General features: G+C 43.4%; 1 protein-coding gene across 1 annotated transcript; it reads left to right on the top strand.

The window, feature by feature from the left end:
- The first annotated feature begins 130 nt into the window (after positions 1 to 130).
- On the top strand, positions 131 to 17,729 carry col9a2 (procollagen, type IX, alpha 2). The gene is made up of 32 exons (XM_035182038.2): positions 131 to 344; positions 1,515 to 1,589; positions 2,273 to 2,308; positions 2,423 to 2,485; positions 4,284 to 4,337; positions 4,676 to 4,711; positions 7,112 to 7,135; positions 7,271 to 7,324; positions 7,459 to 7,512; positions 8,964 to 9,014; positions 9,109 to 9,165; positions 9,270 to 9,323; positions 10,882 to 10,935; positions 11,109 to 11,162; positions 11,636 to 11,689; positions 11,783 to 11,836; positions 11,992 to 12,045; positions 12,139 to 12,192; positions 12,281 to 12,334; positions 13,388 to 13,432; positions 13,523 to 13,576; positions 13,683 to 13,736; positions 13,824 to 13,877; positions 13,964 to 14,035; positions 14,422 to 14,457; positions 14,603 to 14,647; positions 14,959 to 14,991; positions 15,094 to 15,240; positions 15,350 to 15,404; positions 15,558 to 15,746; positions 15,830 to 15,907; positions 16,468 to 17,729. Exons 1-32 carry the CDS (start codon positions 273 to 275, stop codon positions 16,671 to 16,673), a joined length of 2,076 nt encoding a protein of 691 aa, XP_035037929.1. The 5' UTR covers positions 131 to 272; the 3' UTR covers positions 16,674 to 17,729.
- Positions 17,730 to 17,737: the final 8 nt, after the last annotated feature.

The raw sequence follows: 17,737 nt of genomic DNA, 5'->3' as shown, positions 1-17,737 counted from the left end.
CCCTCCGCCCACCCCTCTCCACCCTCACCTCTCTCTCTCTCTCTCTCTCGCTCTCTTTCTCCTGAGTGGACTTTTTTCAGGGCTGTGCACATAGCCCCACCATCCCCAACCCACCACCGCACCGCAGCCCCCCCCCGCCCTTCCTCTCGGACAGTTTTGCTCCGCCAGTTCCGCACTGTGCCGGGGCCTGGAGAGGAGTGAGGGAGCGGAAAGAGCAGCGAGAAGAGAGGATTTGGTGAACCGAGGAGAGACAGACGGGGGAGAGAGGGACCATGGCTGCTCTCTCTGCCTTGCTGAAGACTTGGGTGCTACTGCAGACCTTGTGCCTGGCTCTGGCCCAAGTGGTGAGTGGGACAGGGGGGAGGTCGAGACCTGCTCTGCTCAGGGCTTTGCCTCGTTATTCCGAGGGTTCAGGGAGGTTAAGGGCCCCTGGAAAGGGCCGGCGGGCTCTGGGTGTCTGGAGGTGATGTTGTGGGCTGTTTGCTTTCTTGGTGTTGGTTATTAGTTGTTGAATCTTAACACTTGAAAGTGCATGTAAAAAAAACTAGCGATCGACCAAAAGAAAATCAAAAGACGAGCTTGAAATGTTTTTGCTGCTGTGGGGACAAAATGAAAGTGGGACTATCTTCTGTGGATTATCGTCCTCTGAGTTTGGACTCTTTACTCTTCTCCCGTTGCATCGGAGGATTTCCCCAAGGTCACTTTGTTTTTCAAGACGACTTTTATTCATGGGAAACGGAAGAAAATGTAAACGATTTTTTCTTTCTGTATTTTCATCGGCAAACTCAACAGCCATGACAGAGATGGAAATCGGTGGACTGGACACACACGCACACACACACACACACACATAGTCAGACACACACTTTGACCCCTGGGTGTGAAAAGCCCTGTTCAAACAGACACCTACATGTTATCTACTGGATTTTACTCTTAAGGATTATTTTCTACTCTTACTGTTTGGGTTTTTTTGGTACATTTTTCTTGAACATTGGAAGAATACAGAGTTGGATTATCACCTGATGAACCGGCTGATCCACTGACACGATGATATTCAATAGAGGCTGAGGAGACAGTGAGATGGGGGGGGGGGTAAACAGTGCCAGTCTCACGACCCCTCCTCCCACATTCCTCCTGACTCCTTTGTTTTTACTTATTTTATTACAGCCAATTATTTTCAATATAACCCTCAATTTCTCTATAGCAAACTGCCCAGAATGGACTGGGGTTCGTAGATCCAATGATTTAGCAAGATTCTTTATTACATTTTTGTAACATCAAATAGTAGCTTATTCATTGATAAAAACAAAAAAACAAAATGAAATGATATATTTTGTATTACTTGTATTTTCTACTATTATCATATTGCAATGTTTGATTGTACCTTTTGGTATTATTGACGAAACTATCACCATATTAATCATGTTGCTACAGGATATTGCACTTATACTGTTGTTTTTTTTATGATAAAAAGTGTCACTTGGTCTAAATGTGTGTGTCTGTGTGTGTTTCAGAGGGGTCCACCTGGACCTCAGGGCCAGACCGGCCCAGCAGGCCCCTCTGGGACTCCTGGGTCAGACGGCATCGATGTGAGTATCCACACAGGTTTGCCCAACAGGTCTGTCACAAAGACGGTCATTGTGCCGCAGAAATACCACAGCCCCTGCTGCCCCCCCGCAGGACCGGAGTCTTACCAGCAGAGGGCACTGCATATGAAAACATGCTGGCACAAAAGCTCTCTGTTCCCAGCAGAGAGAGGGGTCTTTGAGGGGGGGGGGGGACCCTCGGCTCAATCCTGAGCTTGTGTCCCAGTAATGTGATACATTTCAGATATTCTCGGAGGGTTAACTACACACAGGTTGAATAAATATGTATAATTATGGCTGCAGTGAGGTTTAGGATTTTATTCTGTGATACAAAATCAGATGTAATTAAACACTCGATAGGTTTCAGCTTATATGTTTGAACTATGAAGAAATGATGCATGATCTCAAACTTTACTGCACAACCTTCATCATAGATCAGCATCATGTTCCCACCAGAACGACCCTGAGACATGTTGGTGCATTAACACTCCCTGACGCAAAGAAACTATCAATGTTACTGAGCCCAAATTTAAAGTTGTCAGCCGCCCTCCATTTTCTAAACTCTGTGTTTTCCGCATTGGAGCATCTTAAAAATAAAATGTTGTTTTATGTAAGTGTTATGAACGCCTTCCATGTCATATGGACCTTTCTCCCACATATTAAATCTTCACTCCATCTCTCTGCAGGGAGAGACAGGACCTCCTGGGTCCCCTGGTCCACCAGTAAGTTTACACTCTGCTGTTTATTGGATGTTACATTGGTAAAGAAATATTTAATGTTTGATGTATGTGTCCTTGGTTTTAGTGATCGACAACCGTGTGTTTGTTTCACCTTAGGGGCTAAAGGGAGAGCCAGGAGAACCAGGTCCTGATGGAGTGTCAGGAGAGAATGGCATTGATGTAAGTAAACAGATGGATGTGTGAGAGAGAGACAATGAGACAGAGTGAAAGAGACAGAGAGGGAAGTGAGAGATGTATGACAATGTATAAGAAATGATCACAAACACAACTGTTTCCCAAAAGAGACGTTCTGAGAGGAGTCAAGTGGAAAGAGACAGAGAAGAAGTGAGAACACACTCCCACAGGGTTGACAGGAATTAACTGTTGTGTAAACTGAGTTCAAGAGTACACAGTGTGGAAAAAATAGTACAACACATTAACAGTGTTGAAAACTGTAAACAAAAGGGTGAAATAAATAACGAGATACTGAAAACCACAAGTTGTTACTGCAGTGATGGAAGAATCTGAGAGAGGTTTTTACATCTAAATTATATATATATATGTATATATAATTATATATATACATATATTTAATGTTAAATCAGAGTAAGCAAATACTATGACAACGGAAATTAGCCAAGAAGCTGCAGAATGTCGAACAATCACAAGATCAAAATTTCAAGGTAACTTGATTCCCTTCTGACCACTAGAGGTGCTGTAGAGCAGCGTATTGATGAGTATGTCCCTGAGATGCACACCCACACACACACACAAGGACGCACACGTGTGGATTGAAGTGATATACATGTATATAAACATATACATACTGACTGGAGAAGGAGGATGAATTTGACACAACAATGCTACATGAAGCTCTTCTCATAGAACTATTTTTCCTGAGCTTTCTACAGTTTCATAAACTCTTCTTCAGCAACAACATTTGCTCAAAGATATGAAAAAGTTTTTTTTTATCAAAAGCAGTTTGAAGATTCCAAAGATAATAATTCTTGACCTCGGAAATACAAGTTTAATAAACCGATTCCAACTCAAGGTCCCTGTACTGGATGTTTTCTATCATATCACAGTCCAGTTTTTTAGATTGGTAAATCTCTAGATTGCCAAAAGTGGGATTTGTGTTAGCAAAACTGTTTACAATAAAAACTCCTACATTTAAGTAATTATAATAGCAGAAGTATGGGTATAGTGTGGTATGGTAAAATGTCATCTTTAAAATATAACCAAAGTCTAATTAAGATTACTGTGATATTTAAAGCATTTTGTGCTGCTTCTGTTACTTATTTTTCGTTCAGACTTTTCCTTTGTGGGCTCGATTTTAACTGTAATAACAGCAATGTTGGTATCATACTGCAACACTGACCCTTAAACTCCTGAATCTAATTTTACATTGTTAGTGATTATGGTGATTTAGTGATTAAAGCTTATGTCACTGTTCCAGTCACGGAAATGTACTTTAAATGGAAAATGTCCTCCTTTGTAACCACATGAACATGAAATATAAAAATAATATGTAATAATTAAATCTCTAGTAATCACAGGTAGTGATGTGATAAAGACCAGTAAATGGGTTTCTAATTATTTTGAGCTTCAGTTTTGGATTTGTCTGATAATAATTGTGAACTAACTGAAGACAGAGAGTGTGAGGAGGGTGGAATTAGTGGCAATGCCTAATGGTCACATGCTTAAAGACTCTCACACACACACACACACACACACACACACATTCCTCAGAGATTTATCCTGTAATCCGCCCTGGAATCTCAGATTTGCTTCCTAATTACTTACAAGGAAAGTGTCAAGTTCGATCAAATGCGCGATTGAACCTTTTCACAAGGTGAATTCAAGTCACATGAGGCCTGTGGAAAAACCCAGTGGTAACTGATCATTTCCTCTCTAACCTCCTCAGTGGTTTTCCTCTACAAACATATTGACTTTATCACTTCTCCCTGCTTGTCTCCAGGGTTTGATCGGAGCGAAGGGTGACCGAGGTCCTGTTGGGAGCCCTGGCCCGAAGGCAAGTGTCTGAACCTCCACCATCTCAAACATTAGCATGTTTCACCTCTTGTTGTTATTGCGGATGGAATAAAACTTATTATTATTATTAACTCATATTTCACAAGGGTCCGTTTTTATAACATTTAAATGTTCGCCTGTCTCAGTGATGTTGATCATGACACTGAGAAGATTATGATAATTGCTGTGTCTCTGAATACTTTTTCTTCCATAAGTTATAAAATATGGTTTCACCTTCAGTGCCACATTTTATACCTTGAGGATATTGTCGTCATTTATGTGTGTTGGAGTCAAACATGTTACCTCTGTATTTATATCTTTGTTTACTGTCGTCTTCAGGGTCAACATGGACCAAGCGGTGAGCCCGGCCCTCCTGTAAGTACATTTTTACTATGATAAGTGAATACATACAATAAATATGTTTTTTATGAATATCTTACACTAAAAACACCAGTAGAGAACGTACGTGAATGCTTTACTTAAAGTGAATACAACGATTCAACAATGTAAACACACTCCCATTTAGGTAAAAGTACAGAAGTATGATCTGCAAAGATCTGCAAAGTGCATCAGAGGTCGTCCCCCATTTAAAACGTTCAAAATAATGACATCATTGATTCACTATTAAAGAGGAAAAAATTCATTTTAGAATCACACCTTTTGTTTAGTAGGTTTTCAATATACAAGATCTTTGCTTTGGTAGTTGTCTCATAAAAAAAACATTACTTGGGAAAGAAATAGGGAGAAAGGAAAAAACAAATTAAGAAGTACTGGAGAACAAAAACTATTGAGAAAAATAAGTAAAAAAATTGTAAAAATGGGAACAATATGAAAATATGTGCACAAAATTACAGATTACACAAAACTATATTAATTAGTGATGACATTTGTGAAGCCAGACTCTGCAGTGTGTCTCCAGCAAATGAGTTGAAGCTTTTATCAATTCCCCAAAATCCTCTTGCATTTTATTTTATTAGGTAAAATAAAAGTTAGTGTGTAAATGATGTGACCTGTTCAAATGACCACATCTAATGCAGCACTCTAATGAATTAACAACCATCAAATTAAATGTGTTGTTATGCTCTGACTGCACGCTCCTTGATGGGTGTTATACTTCCTGCACACCACTAGATAGCGCTGCTTCACAGCTTCAAGTATTGTTCGCACGCCCCTTCCCTAAATATTCTTTTTTTCAGAATTTTCTTCTTGCTTCAAATTTTGGGCCTTGTACAATTATTTCAACAAAGATATCTCAACTGATAAAAAAACTTGTGGAGCCTCAACGAGACCCTGATTTTGTGGTCAGATGAATGTACTAATATATTCATCAGAAATTGAAATAGAAGTGTAATGTTGCATAAAATCGATATAATCAAGTCATGTACAAATACCTCAAAACTGTACTCAAACAGATATAGTGTGTATATTTATATCAGCTTTGACTGTCAGATCCCCTCATCTCACGAGGCAGACTTGATACTTAGGCGCTGACTCATGACTGAATTAGACATTAGGTTTGCAGCCAAATCTTCAACATACTGTGATCCAGCTGCTCTCGTACAGCGACCCCCCCCCGAATCCCATTGTTTCTTCATGCCTGAACGCCGGACCAGCTGTGCCCTCTTTGGGTTCAATCCACCCAGATGTGGCATCTGCTTCCTACAGCTGACACGAGCCTTAATCCTGCACACTGCAGCGGAACGTGTGGTCTGTGATCCACATGTTGTGTTCCCAGTATCCCACAGCACCACTGACTTAATGCACACCAGCGAAGGCGAGGCCAGGCATGGAGACAGTGCAAAGTGGACATGTGTAATACAGTGGGGGGCCACTAGGGGGAGCTCTGTGTCCATCTATCACACAGTGTTCAGTGTTCAAGAGTCACACATGCAACACTATATGTTATATTAGTAGGTGTGTTGCGGGGGGGGTTGTGTTGTGTCGTGTTGTGTCGTGTCGTGTCGTGTCGTGTCGTGTTGTGTTGTGTCATATCATGTCATGTCATGTCGTGTTGTGCAATGTGTTGTGTCATGTTGTGTTGTGTCATGTCGTGTTATGTTGTGTTGTGTCATGTCGTGTTGTGTTGTGATGTGTCATGTTGTGTCGTGTTGTGTCGTGTGGTGTTGTGTCATGTTGTGTTGTGATGTGGTGTGTGGTGTTGTGTTGTGTTGTGGTGTGGTGTGTGGTGTTGTGTCATGTTATGTTGTGATGTGGTGTGTGGTGTTGTGTTGTGTTGTGGTGTGTGGTGTTGTGTGGAGTTGTGTGGTGTTGTGTCGTGTCGTGTCGTGTCATGTCTTGTCGTGTCTTGTCATGTCATGTCATGCCATGTCATGTCATGTCATGTCTTGTTGTGTCGTGTCGTGTTATGTTGTGTCCTGTAATGTCTTGTTGTGTTGTGTTGTGTTGTGTTGTGTCGTGTGTTGTGGTGTTGTGGTGTTGTGGTGTTGTGTTGTGTTGTGTCATGTCTTGTTGTGTTGTGTTGTACACTCTCCCAGACAGGAGATCCTGCCCTGTCGGATGTTCTTCCTTCAACAAGGCTTAATACTGAGTTTATAATTAATTCCAAGCAAAAGACACAGTAAACATAAACTGATTGCATTCAGCGTCTTTGTTCTTCCTGAGCACTGTTTACCCTGCACTCTGACACCACACGCACGCATTACTGAATTACCGCTGCCGTTATTAATTGGCTTTTGCCAACATTAATTGATACTTTGACGGATTGGTTCCACTTGTTATTCAGTGATTAACCCCTTGTCCATTCCGTCCTCGCAGGGATCAGGCCTTCCAGGACTCGCTGTAAGTAGCTTGTTTGGTATAATACACTTACGCCTTTATCACTTAATAGCTTTAGCTTGAGGTGTGGAAATCATCCTGTGGGATGTTGGGTGTGTACACGCTGTCATGTCTGCCTCTGTGTGTCTCTCTGTGTAGGGAGCTCTTGGGGCAATTGGTCTTCCAGGTGAAATTGGGGCAAGCGGGACAACGGTAGGAAACCGGCTTCAGTTTATTATACTGCCTTCAGGATAAAAAAAAACATATTAACATGTAATAAGCAGCTCGAATCTTCACCTTTTCAGTTTTATATTTACAGTTTCCTTCCTTTCCTCTGCTGTATTCAGGGTGTCTTGGGACCACCTGGACCTCCAGGACTTCCTGGACCTCCTGGCAAACCTGTAAGTGTGCAACCAGGACTGGTTTTCCAGGACACATCTCATTAATCTGATACTTTTTTCTTTCGAATGAACAAACATGATTTGAAATCACTTGGCTGGAGTGCGACTGAATTTCATGTTGTTGGAGTGGGAATGAAAACGACTTTCTCTGATTAAATTATGCGTTAAAATAACAGCAGACAACACATTTAAGAACAGAAACTCTGCCCAGGACTGTGTAACATCGGGCTGGTACATAGTTTGTTGCTTTTAAAGACAATTAAATTAAACATTGTACATTTCCCCCCCTGGCTCATAATTTCAATGTAAACACAGCCTGGTTGAAGAAGATAAAGCACTAGGTAGTTAGCATTAGCAAAAACTGTAATTAGACCAATATTATAATAAAAGCTTTTAAAGATATAGCAGACATTTTATTACCTAAAATACATAAGATAAAGACTAATATTGAACGAGGTAAAAATTGAGCTGGACATTTTACAATTAAAAATAAACTAATCAGTGCTGTGGTTGACGACTGCGATTCCTTACCCCGATCACATTCATCATATTCTTCGTCACATCTGTGCTTTAAATTCTTATTATTATGGCTTATCTGCACTAAGCTAATATCAGCTGATCTATCGGTCCAGCAGATTCATCAGTGTAGCTCTTATAGCAGTAAACTAAAACTTCAATCAGGGAAAAGATGTCCCAGTAAATCATTTCATATCTGTGACTTCTTTTTTTTTATCGGGACTGGTGAGATCAGCTGTGTGAGGTAAATGAGCTACCAGCCGCTCATCGGGCTTAATCAAGCGCGTAGCGACACCAGTTTAATTGCAGTTGACGAATTATATAGAAACGGGGTCACATTGTAAAAGTGAAGCAAAGACGAAACTCACCATCTGCCAATGTTGAAATATGATCTTTTCTGTTGCCAGGAGCAAGTAGCATGTTTTCTTTATTTACTTTTTTTACATCGTGTATGATAACAAAAAGACGTAACACAGCCAGAGCTCACTGCTGCATGAACCGGTCCCAGCAGACACTAAGTGGTGAGATATCACAAACACTTTTGAGCGGTACACTTTCAAGTCTATTTTCCAATGGTGTAGGTCTAAGAATGGGAGGGGGAGGAGGTGGTGTCTTCATTGAGAGTGATGGTCCCGGCCCAGGAGAGTGTATTTGTTTAGCTTTAGTGCTGTCCTAGGGTAAATAAACCCCCATTAGATCATTGGGCTGTCTCATCTGACTGTAGCAGGAATACATCAGCCCCTCTAGAGATACTGCTCTTTCTAACTCAATCTATAAACAGAGAGAGAGGGGGAAAGATGGAGGGACAAATTGTGAGAGAGAGGGAGAGAGAGAAAGCGCCAGAGTGCTGGCTCATCTCCGAGCAGGAGAGGCAACTGTCACCAGGTGACTTTCTTTACCCATCCATCTATTTATCCGTCTGTCTGTCCGTCCAGGGTCCTCCAGGGAAGTTCATCGGTGGAGAGGAGGGGAGTGCAGACTTCCAGGTGAGATCTAATGACATCTCCTTTCTTGCAAACCTGTTTTGACGCGTTTTCATTTTTCATAATCTGCAATCTCTCTCCCTCTCTCTCTCGACAGTGTCCTCTTAACTGTCCAGCAGGACCAAAAGGCCCTCAGGGACTACAGGGTGTCAAGGTGAGTGCTATGCCTGACGTTTGTTTTGACTGCTCTTAAGGAGTATGATGATTATGTTATGTTAAATTGTTCGGACACCCGACTGACTTCTTGTTGCCCTCCAGGGACACAAAGGACGTGCTGGTGTTCTCGGAGAGCCTGGCAGCATAGGAAAAACGGTGAGCTGCGCAGTCTGCCGCTAGAGAGGATCCACGAATGCACTCAAACACACATGTTGCACGGTCTCGCACTACTCGCCCACCATTCAGGACCAGGAGAAGCAAGGATTAGCTCTAATGATGCCCCCCGAGGCACATGACTGGCACTAATCTGGCTGCGATTAGTCAGGCCTGGCCTCGGCCCTGCAGACAGCAGCCAGATGAAAGGGGTGGTGAAGATGCAGGTACATAGAGGGGAGGATGAGAGAGTCAGGGTTCGCGCAGCCCTCTCACCTCGCTGTATTAAGCAGAGCTAATGAGCACACGGTGGGCTCCAAGGGAGCGGCGAGCCAAGCCCCAGGAATTAGCCTCTGATCTTCCCACACAAGGAGTCTTCTGGCAGTGCTTAGACGCTCTAAACACTCAGAGCACAGAGTATTTTAGAAGACCTGCCTGCACTCAAGGCTGCTCTATGGTGCTGCTCCTTCTTTTCTTCTCCTTGAAGACAGTGTGCACAGGCTGTTTACATCCCCACTAGCTGTTGCCATCAATGACAAATGTGCCGTCTCTGTGAGTTGGTGCATTACTGATGACTCTGTGATGCAAGAACAGTATCACATTTATCTCTAGCATGCTGAAAAATATAAACCAGCAAGCTGGATGATGACCTGAGGTTCGCTTTTGATCTGTTTTTCTTCTTTAACTGGACAGAAATTATGAGATGTTTGTGACAGTAGCAGTAAGATTAGTTCAAAATATATTTTTGTAACTAGAGAAGGAGACAATTAGCTTAGCTTAGCTTATTTTAGTTGAGCTTGGCCTAGGTTTGCTTAGCTTAAATATTGGAAGCAGGGGAAACAGCTAGCCCACGCTTGACCGAAGTTCAAAATTATGCCCTCAAAATAATCATTAGAGTTATTTATATATGCTCCTATTTTCTCAGCTGGTAGTTTGTAGTGTTCCAAAATGTCAGTAAGTCTACAGGAAGTCACTGGCCTTGCCAACATTTTTTTATAATACGCAACACCCTACAAACCAACTTGTCGTTTTCGTTAAAGGTTAATTAGTGACCCTTAGAGATGATAGTAGAGCACATTTTCAAACTTCATCCCTAGCATAGCCGACCGCTACTTGTGCAAAACTTCATCACCCCCTGTGTCCAGCTCCACACCCAAAGACATGATAAGGCTACAGCTCTGCTAAATCTCTGCAAGAAACCGAATCAGTGTCATGTCCCAAAAGGTCGAACTATTCCTACAATAACACAGATACATCATTTAAACGAGTTCAGCTTCTATGACAGCTTGTGGTTGTGTTTTATTGAGTGTCGGACAATTTTTGAGCAGTTCTTTGATGAAAAAAGTACAGTCATCCAACATCAAAGGCACATCGAAAGGAAACAATAACCATCACAGATTGGTTCCACAACATACATACAAACATAAAAAAACAAACAAAAAATACCTCCTACAAGTTTATTAAATTCCTTTGAATGTGATATGATTGGTATGAGGAGCATGTGCTGCAGAGAGCAGCACAGCATAACTAATCAGCCTCCTCTTTTTATCTCCTCCACCAGGGCCTCAGGGGAGAAATGGGCATCTCTGGGGAACAAGGCATCCCAGGACCTGCGGTACGCTGAAAATTCAACTTTCAGTCACCTGGCAAAGTTAGAAATACGGGATAATATTGTATTGTTTTCGCATACTATCGTCTCGTGCCAACAGAACACAGTGTTCTGTCATTTAGAGTGTGGTCGTGGTCAAGGTCAGCTTCCTTACCTTGCTGTTCTTTGCTTCTTATCAGGGTCCGATTGGTCTCAGGGGTTATCCAGGAATGATGGGTCCTAAAGGAGAGACGGTGAGTACCACATTTCTTTTTTCCTTTTCACTTATATCTTATATTTTGTCCTCTTTCTCTGAAGGTACAATGCTGCTCTCATTCTTAGACAAGCACCAATAAGGAGGCACAGCCCAACCTGTGCCCACTATACAAACATCATCCATTAACGGCAATGGGGACATATGGAAATGATGCTAACACAAATCTCTCCCCTCCCTCTAATGAGTTGGGGTTGTCTGGGTCCACGGTGCCTCCATCTGTAGTTAATGACCCGCTCTAGCCATCCGTCTTACTGTTAACATTAGCCGCGTTAGCCAAGTTAGCGCCCCGGCTTAGTGCCAAAGCAAGAGTGGCTGGCGCTCTATGTAGCTCCCATTAGTGAAGTGAGTTAAGCACTAATTAGCCCTTTATCACAATGAATCGTAGGCTACCACAACTTAGCATCCTTCCTGATCTGAGGTGATTAATGGCAGTTTTTTGTTTTCCTGTAGGGGCCTCGCGGTTACAAGGGCATCAACGGACATGTTGGAATTCCCGGGCCTCCTGTAAGAACACACACACACACACACAAAATGACTTGACTAATAATAGAATAACAGGTTCCTCAGGTGCTTTAAGTCTCTCTTTGTTGTTTGCAGGGCGAGGAGGGACCTCAGGGACCACCCGGAGAGGCAGGAGACAAGGGAGACAAAGTAGGTGACTCTCCTAGTGTTGTTCCTTGAATTTTTTTGCCAAAGCAACGTGGCACAAGACACAAAAAATAAAATTCTCAGAACTCAAATAGGGACTGTGATCCCGATGTGCTTTGCGAAAAATTCACCGCCGCTGATTTGCTTATCCTCCGCAGGGCAGCCGAGGTATCCAGGGCCCACAGGGTGCGGTCGGCAAAAAGGGAGAGAATGTGAGTGATAACACTTTTGTTTGTGTGCCACACAGCCGTGTTCGCAGAGCTTGCCAAATAAAGTCCACTGACTCATCTGTCTGTGTTTTGCAGGGTCTGCCGGGTATTGATGGAAAAGATGGCACACCTGGTACTCCTGGAATCAAGGTAAGGGCTGCCAGCCGCGATAATAATGAGCGACTTCAATCTCTGTAAAAGACGACAATTAATTCTTCGTCTGTTCTCCCTCCTGCAGGGCGGCCCCGGTCAGGCTGGGATGCCAGGTCCTCCTGGTCCTCATGGAACAGCGGTGAGTGATCCTTCAGTGTACTGCCGCGGGGAGGATTATTTTTGTCTGAGGATTGTTCAATAATGCCCCTAAAAGGCACATGCAAATAAGCCTGTCTGTAAATCCTTATTGTCAACTCAGTCCACGTAGAGGCGTCAGTCTTTTTCTCCTCCTCAAATCTTTTGAGCCAGAACACAGACGGAAGGAAACCAGTGCAAAGCAGCTTGTATGTTTTTGTTTTCTGGGCTCTTATCCAGGTTTACAGTGACCCTGCGACCGGCGCTCTTTTAGAATTTAAACCACCTTGAAACAGTGTTTCTCCCTCCCACTGCGAGTGATTTATCACAATCAGACCATTGTGTATATTTGCCTTTGTGTGTGTGTGTGTGTGTGTGTGTGTGTGTGTGTGTGTGTGTGTGTGTGTGTGTGTGTGTGTGGGTGTGTGTGTGTGTGTGCGTCAGTGCGTCATTCTGACTAAGGAGTAATGGAGCATGAGATGTACACTTTTTCTGTGTGGCCATTGCAGTGACTCTGACGCTGTTGCAGACTCAAATACCACATGTCAGCCTGCTTTATGCCCTGCTGTGGCTCACACACACACACACACACACACACACACACACACACACACACACACACACACACACACACACACACACACACACACACCATCAGCCTATTCTCATTATCATTAATATTGTCATTATTTTCAGACATGAGTTGTTATAACCACTTACTCACCTGCACCCACACAATAATATCCACATCCATTACCCAACAGCTTTTTCAGGTTATAGTACAGAGGTCACGCTCCCTGTATATTTCAAACACATTGAATCAAGCGTGCACCACACTGTCAGAGTACAACATACAGATATTTTTTTATTTTTTAAGAAGTTTCTGTGGGATTTTCAGCTTTATTACAAACATGCAGCAAAAGTCTCCTGCTGGAATCAGTCCTGGGATAACTACATGGGTTTCATCTTTACCACACAATAGCCATGATCCCAGATACACGATACATATGCAACTTCTTATTTCCTCTTATTTTAGTCATGTTCATTCTCTCTGTAGGGGTTGCCTGGCAGTCCCGGGTCTAAAGGTGGCGCTGGAGCTAAGGTAAAGCTTTCACCAAATCATATTACATTATGTTATATGGACCTCTTCTTCTTTTTATTCATGTTTTTCTGTTTCTCACGTCCCCGTTAGGGCGGGCCTGGACCTCGAGGACATGGTGGCATGTCTGGTGCGCCTGGACCTCTGGTAAACATTCATACACACTGATATGGCTTTTTTAAGGTATTGCAGTTGCTTTTATACTGTATGTTGTGCAGTTATGGTGAATAATTGTACTTTTGCATCCTCCTAGGGTGAGCCTGGTCTTCCTGGTGAGGCTGGTATGGAAGGAGTACCTGGGCCTAAGGTACAAATCCAGAGTTACTACATTAAAAATACAAAACAGCTGCTGCTTTAAAACCCACATGTACTCACCCTTCGTTGACTCCTGCAGGGCGACAGAGGCCAGCGGGGAGAGGTCGGGCCACAGGGAGTAGTCGGAAAACCTGTAGGTTCCATTGTGTCTCTGTATCAACTTTTTCAAGTTAATTTTCAGGGTTTAGTTCTGATACTATTTATGTGACGTCCTAACAGGGGAGCAAAGGAGAGCGAGGACCCATGGGAGTACCAGGTGCGCAGGGCCTTAGTGGAACCAAGGGAGACAAGGTCAGTGTGTGTGTGTGTGTGAGTGTGTGAGTATGTGTGCATGAACAAATACACAATTTTTAATGTGTGCGACATGTACATCATTTCCTATTTTCAAACACACCTCATAATAAGTCAGTTACATCGACTTGTCCATTGGGGGCAGTGTTTAACCATGAATAAAAGTCCCATAAGTCTACATTAAATCAGTGAATGAGGCAAACTGTATAAATAAGCAATATTTTAATACAACATTAAAACCACTTGCCTGTTTTAATGTTGCAACCAAATGAAGTGCACGACGATCTAATTAAACTTCTCTCCCTTACTTTGTGAATCAACATGTCTGATATTAAAATGTCGAGATTGGACCATGTTACATGATCTCAAACAATATTTTTCTCCAGGGCTTCCAAGGAAAAGGCGGCTCAAAGGGAGACGTGGTGAGTCACTGTTCTCCTCTTTCAAACTGGACTGTGTCAGGCCTCATACGTCTCATACACCAGCTTCACTCCGCCACAAATATTTCCAGAGTCATCCCTCTCCCTCGCCGCTCTTCATCTTCTCCTCTCTGTCACATTTTTTTAGGGTGACCCCGGCGTTGAGGGACTGGCTGGCGAGAAAGGTGAAAAGGTAAAAATTTACACCACAAAAAGATTTCTACGTTTAGTTCTAAAAACAGCAGAGCAGAGTGATATATGGCAGAAATTGCTATCACCGTGCAGATGTTATGAAGAAGAGGAAGCCTGCTTTTGAATTTGCATACAAATAATCCAGATGGCAAATGAGCTATTTACACGACAGTGGAGCAACGATGCACGTTGGCTCATTGAAGCCGTGTTTTTTAGACATTCATTTACAATATTCATTGATGAATTATTGCTCAATGAGTGTCTCTGAGGCAGAAATGAGGAATGTCTGCGTGTGTGTCTTTGCTGTGACAGGGTATGTCTGGTGAACCTGGACCCAAAGGACAGGTGAGCATCAAACTGTCTTTCTTTCCAATTTTACCATCATCTATTTTCATTTCCTCTCTTTCTTTACCAATAAATTCTTCCTCAATGCGCTTACTTTAACAGCAAGGAATTAGGGGTGAGTCTGGACACAACGGACCCACTGGAGACTCTGGTAAACCAGGAGATCTGGGACCATCAGGGCTTCCTGGTCCAAGGGGACTCAACGGCGAGCGAGGAGTACCTGGCATGCCTGGTATTCAGGGATCAATTGTAAGTACAGGTTAACAGTTAAGATGCATGTTACAGTATAGATTCTAGATGCGTAGACATGTTGGTATCTGTCTCTTGGTGATGCTCAGTCTCCTCTTCCTCGCTCCAGGGGCGCGATGCATCCGACCAGCATATAATCGAAGTGGTGTTGAAGATGTTGCAGGGTGAGCGTCTGGACCTGAATATTCAGCTTTGATGTGCATAGGGGAGATTAGATTAGCTCATTTCCCAGAACTACTTTCATCTCCTGAGCAATCAGTAGCCCGTCATCAGAAGGTAATTTAATCAAAATGATGATTACGTCTCTTGGGTTACAGAGAGGCTAGCCGCAGTTGCGGTGAGCGCCAAGAGGGCTGTGCTCGGCGGCGCGGGTGTGATGGGACCTCCTGGGCCCCCTGGACCTCCAGGTTCATCTGGACCTCAGGGGCCACATGGCCAGCCTGGTGCCCGGGGCATCCCTGGCATGATTGGAGGGCCTGGACAGATTGGAAACACAGGGTTTAAAGGTAAATATACAGAGTTTGGCTTTGATACTATTGCATATGTTGAAAGTAGAGACTTTTATCTGATGAATTTTCATGTTCCACAGGAAAGAGAGGAGCAAAGGGAGAGAGGGGAGATCTAGGTAAACCTCACCCAGGAGCACCAGGACCTCCTGGAATACAAGGTAACAGAGCCTGGATGAAATTCTGCAAGATCTATGCACATAAAACCAGGGGCATTGCAAGAGGCAAAGCGGGCAATTACCTGAAATAACCCAAGAATTGGAACCGCAAGTGACAATTCCTTTCAATTCTGTGATCAGTTAAGTACAGAAGACTGCAACGGTGGTTGGAAACCCCCTAATGAGACCACATACCACCGTCTCTCTGTTAAAGGCTTCATATTGTTTGGTTGGAGGTTTGGTTGAAGACTAGAATGTTCTACTGTACATGTGGTTCTTGGGGGTGGGGTCCTACGTGAAGAAGAGGAGGGGACAATAAGTAAATGAAGGACTTGACATTACAGTATCTGCGACAGGAGAAGCTGCTCAAAGGCATTTTAACAGCATCATTAACTCCAGGCATTTAACAGATGCTCTTGAATGTGAATGTAATAGGATTGGAAAAGCAGACACTAATTCAAACTCACTCACTCCACACACATACACACAACTACAATGTATGCACACATACAGTGCACACATGTAGTCCAGAAACTTGATCTGTTATCTTGACCCCCCCACAGGTCCTCCTGGTGTGGATGGCGTGGCCCGTAATGGCAGGCACGGTGAGAGAGGACCCCAGGGATCAGCCGGAGAGGCCGGTTACCCCGGTAAGGCGGGCGCGCAGGGTCTGCCGGGCTTCTGCGAGGCAGCGATGTGTCTGGCTGCGTCAGCGTACACCTCCCCAAGACTACAGGAGGCGGGAACGATCAAAGGCCCCGGTGTTTAAGAGACCTGTCTCTCCATCAGCAGCTCACGACATCATCCGGGAGAGAGGAGGAAGAAGAGGAGGAGGAGAGAGAAAGAGAGAGAGCTCCTCTCATGTAGGACAACATCGAGAACGAGGGGTGGGGGGACAATAATAGTGACTGCATGTATGGCGCCCCCTCCTGAAACTCCCAACCTTTAAGCTTTGACTGGCGGGACATACTCTGATCTTAACCCTCCCCCCCCTACATCACCATGACAGCAGGAGCTAACAGCCATCCACATGCTTTCTAGTGTTTTTCGGATGACGTCATTCCCGTCCAAATTTCCCAGGAACATCTGCTTTTCCCTCCCACCACAGCGACTCTGAGCTGAAACCCACACATGGTGAAAGATGCTCCTCTTTCACACCGAGGTCACTTTCAATGCTTTTTACACATGTCACATTTACTTTTTTTACGTTCAACTGCCCCGTCTGTCTTGAAACATCACACCTGATGCCTTTAAAAGTGTACAAAAATAAACTATTGCAGTCTAAATTTCACACTCTGTACTGTATTGTAAAATATAGTATTTTCATCCGACAGCTTGAGTGATTTACCTCATGTGTACATTGCCCTCCCTTTCCCCAAATCCCTGCTTCCTACCCAGGCCTCATTTTAGAAACTAACGACTAGCTTTATCTCTTCCTCTTGTTGCCTGGCAACAACATATCCCGATGGGCACTCCCATCTCCCACAATGCAGTGCTGTAAATCTTTGTAAATGTGTGTTGATTATTATGTAGAGAAAAATGAATGGGTTTCGATATGCACCAACAAAAATCCTGTGTTAATGAATTCAGTGAGTAATAAAAAAGTTCCTACAGAAATAATGAGTTCTCCAAACAAATCCGTTACCAGTGCGGATGTGCTCCCTATGCCACTGTCAAACTTTCCACAGGGTGTCGGCGATTTTGATTTATTTTAAACAACACAAAAACTATTTATTGTTCTATATATAATCATCTGTAAAGAGGGTTTTTTTCTGGCTGTTCAGGTAAACCCAAACCAATAAAAAGGAACCTTTTGTAAAATCCAGTATCATG

Source organism: Hippoglossus stenolepis, chromosome 17, assembly GCF_022539355.2.
Source record: "Hippoglossus stenolepis isolate QCI-W04-F060 chromosome 17, HSTE1.2, whole genome shotgun sequence".
NCBI classification, from domain to species: Eukaryota; Metazoa; Chordata; class Actinopteri; order Pleuronectiformes; family Pleuronectidae; genus Hippoglossus; species Hippoglossus stenolepis.
The sequence above is the reverse complement of the archived record's forward strand: the minus strand, read 5'-3'. Positions and strand labels throughout refer to the sequence as shown.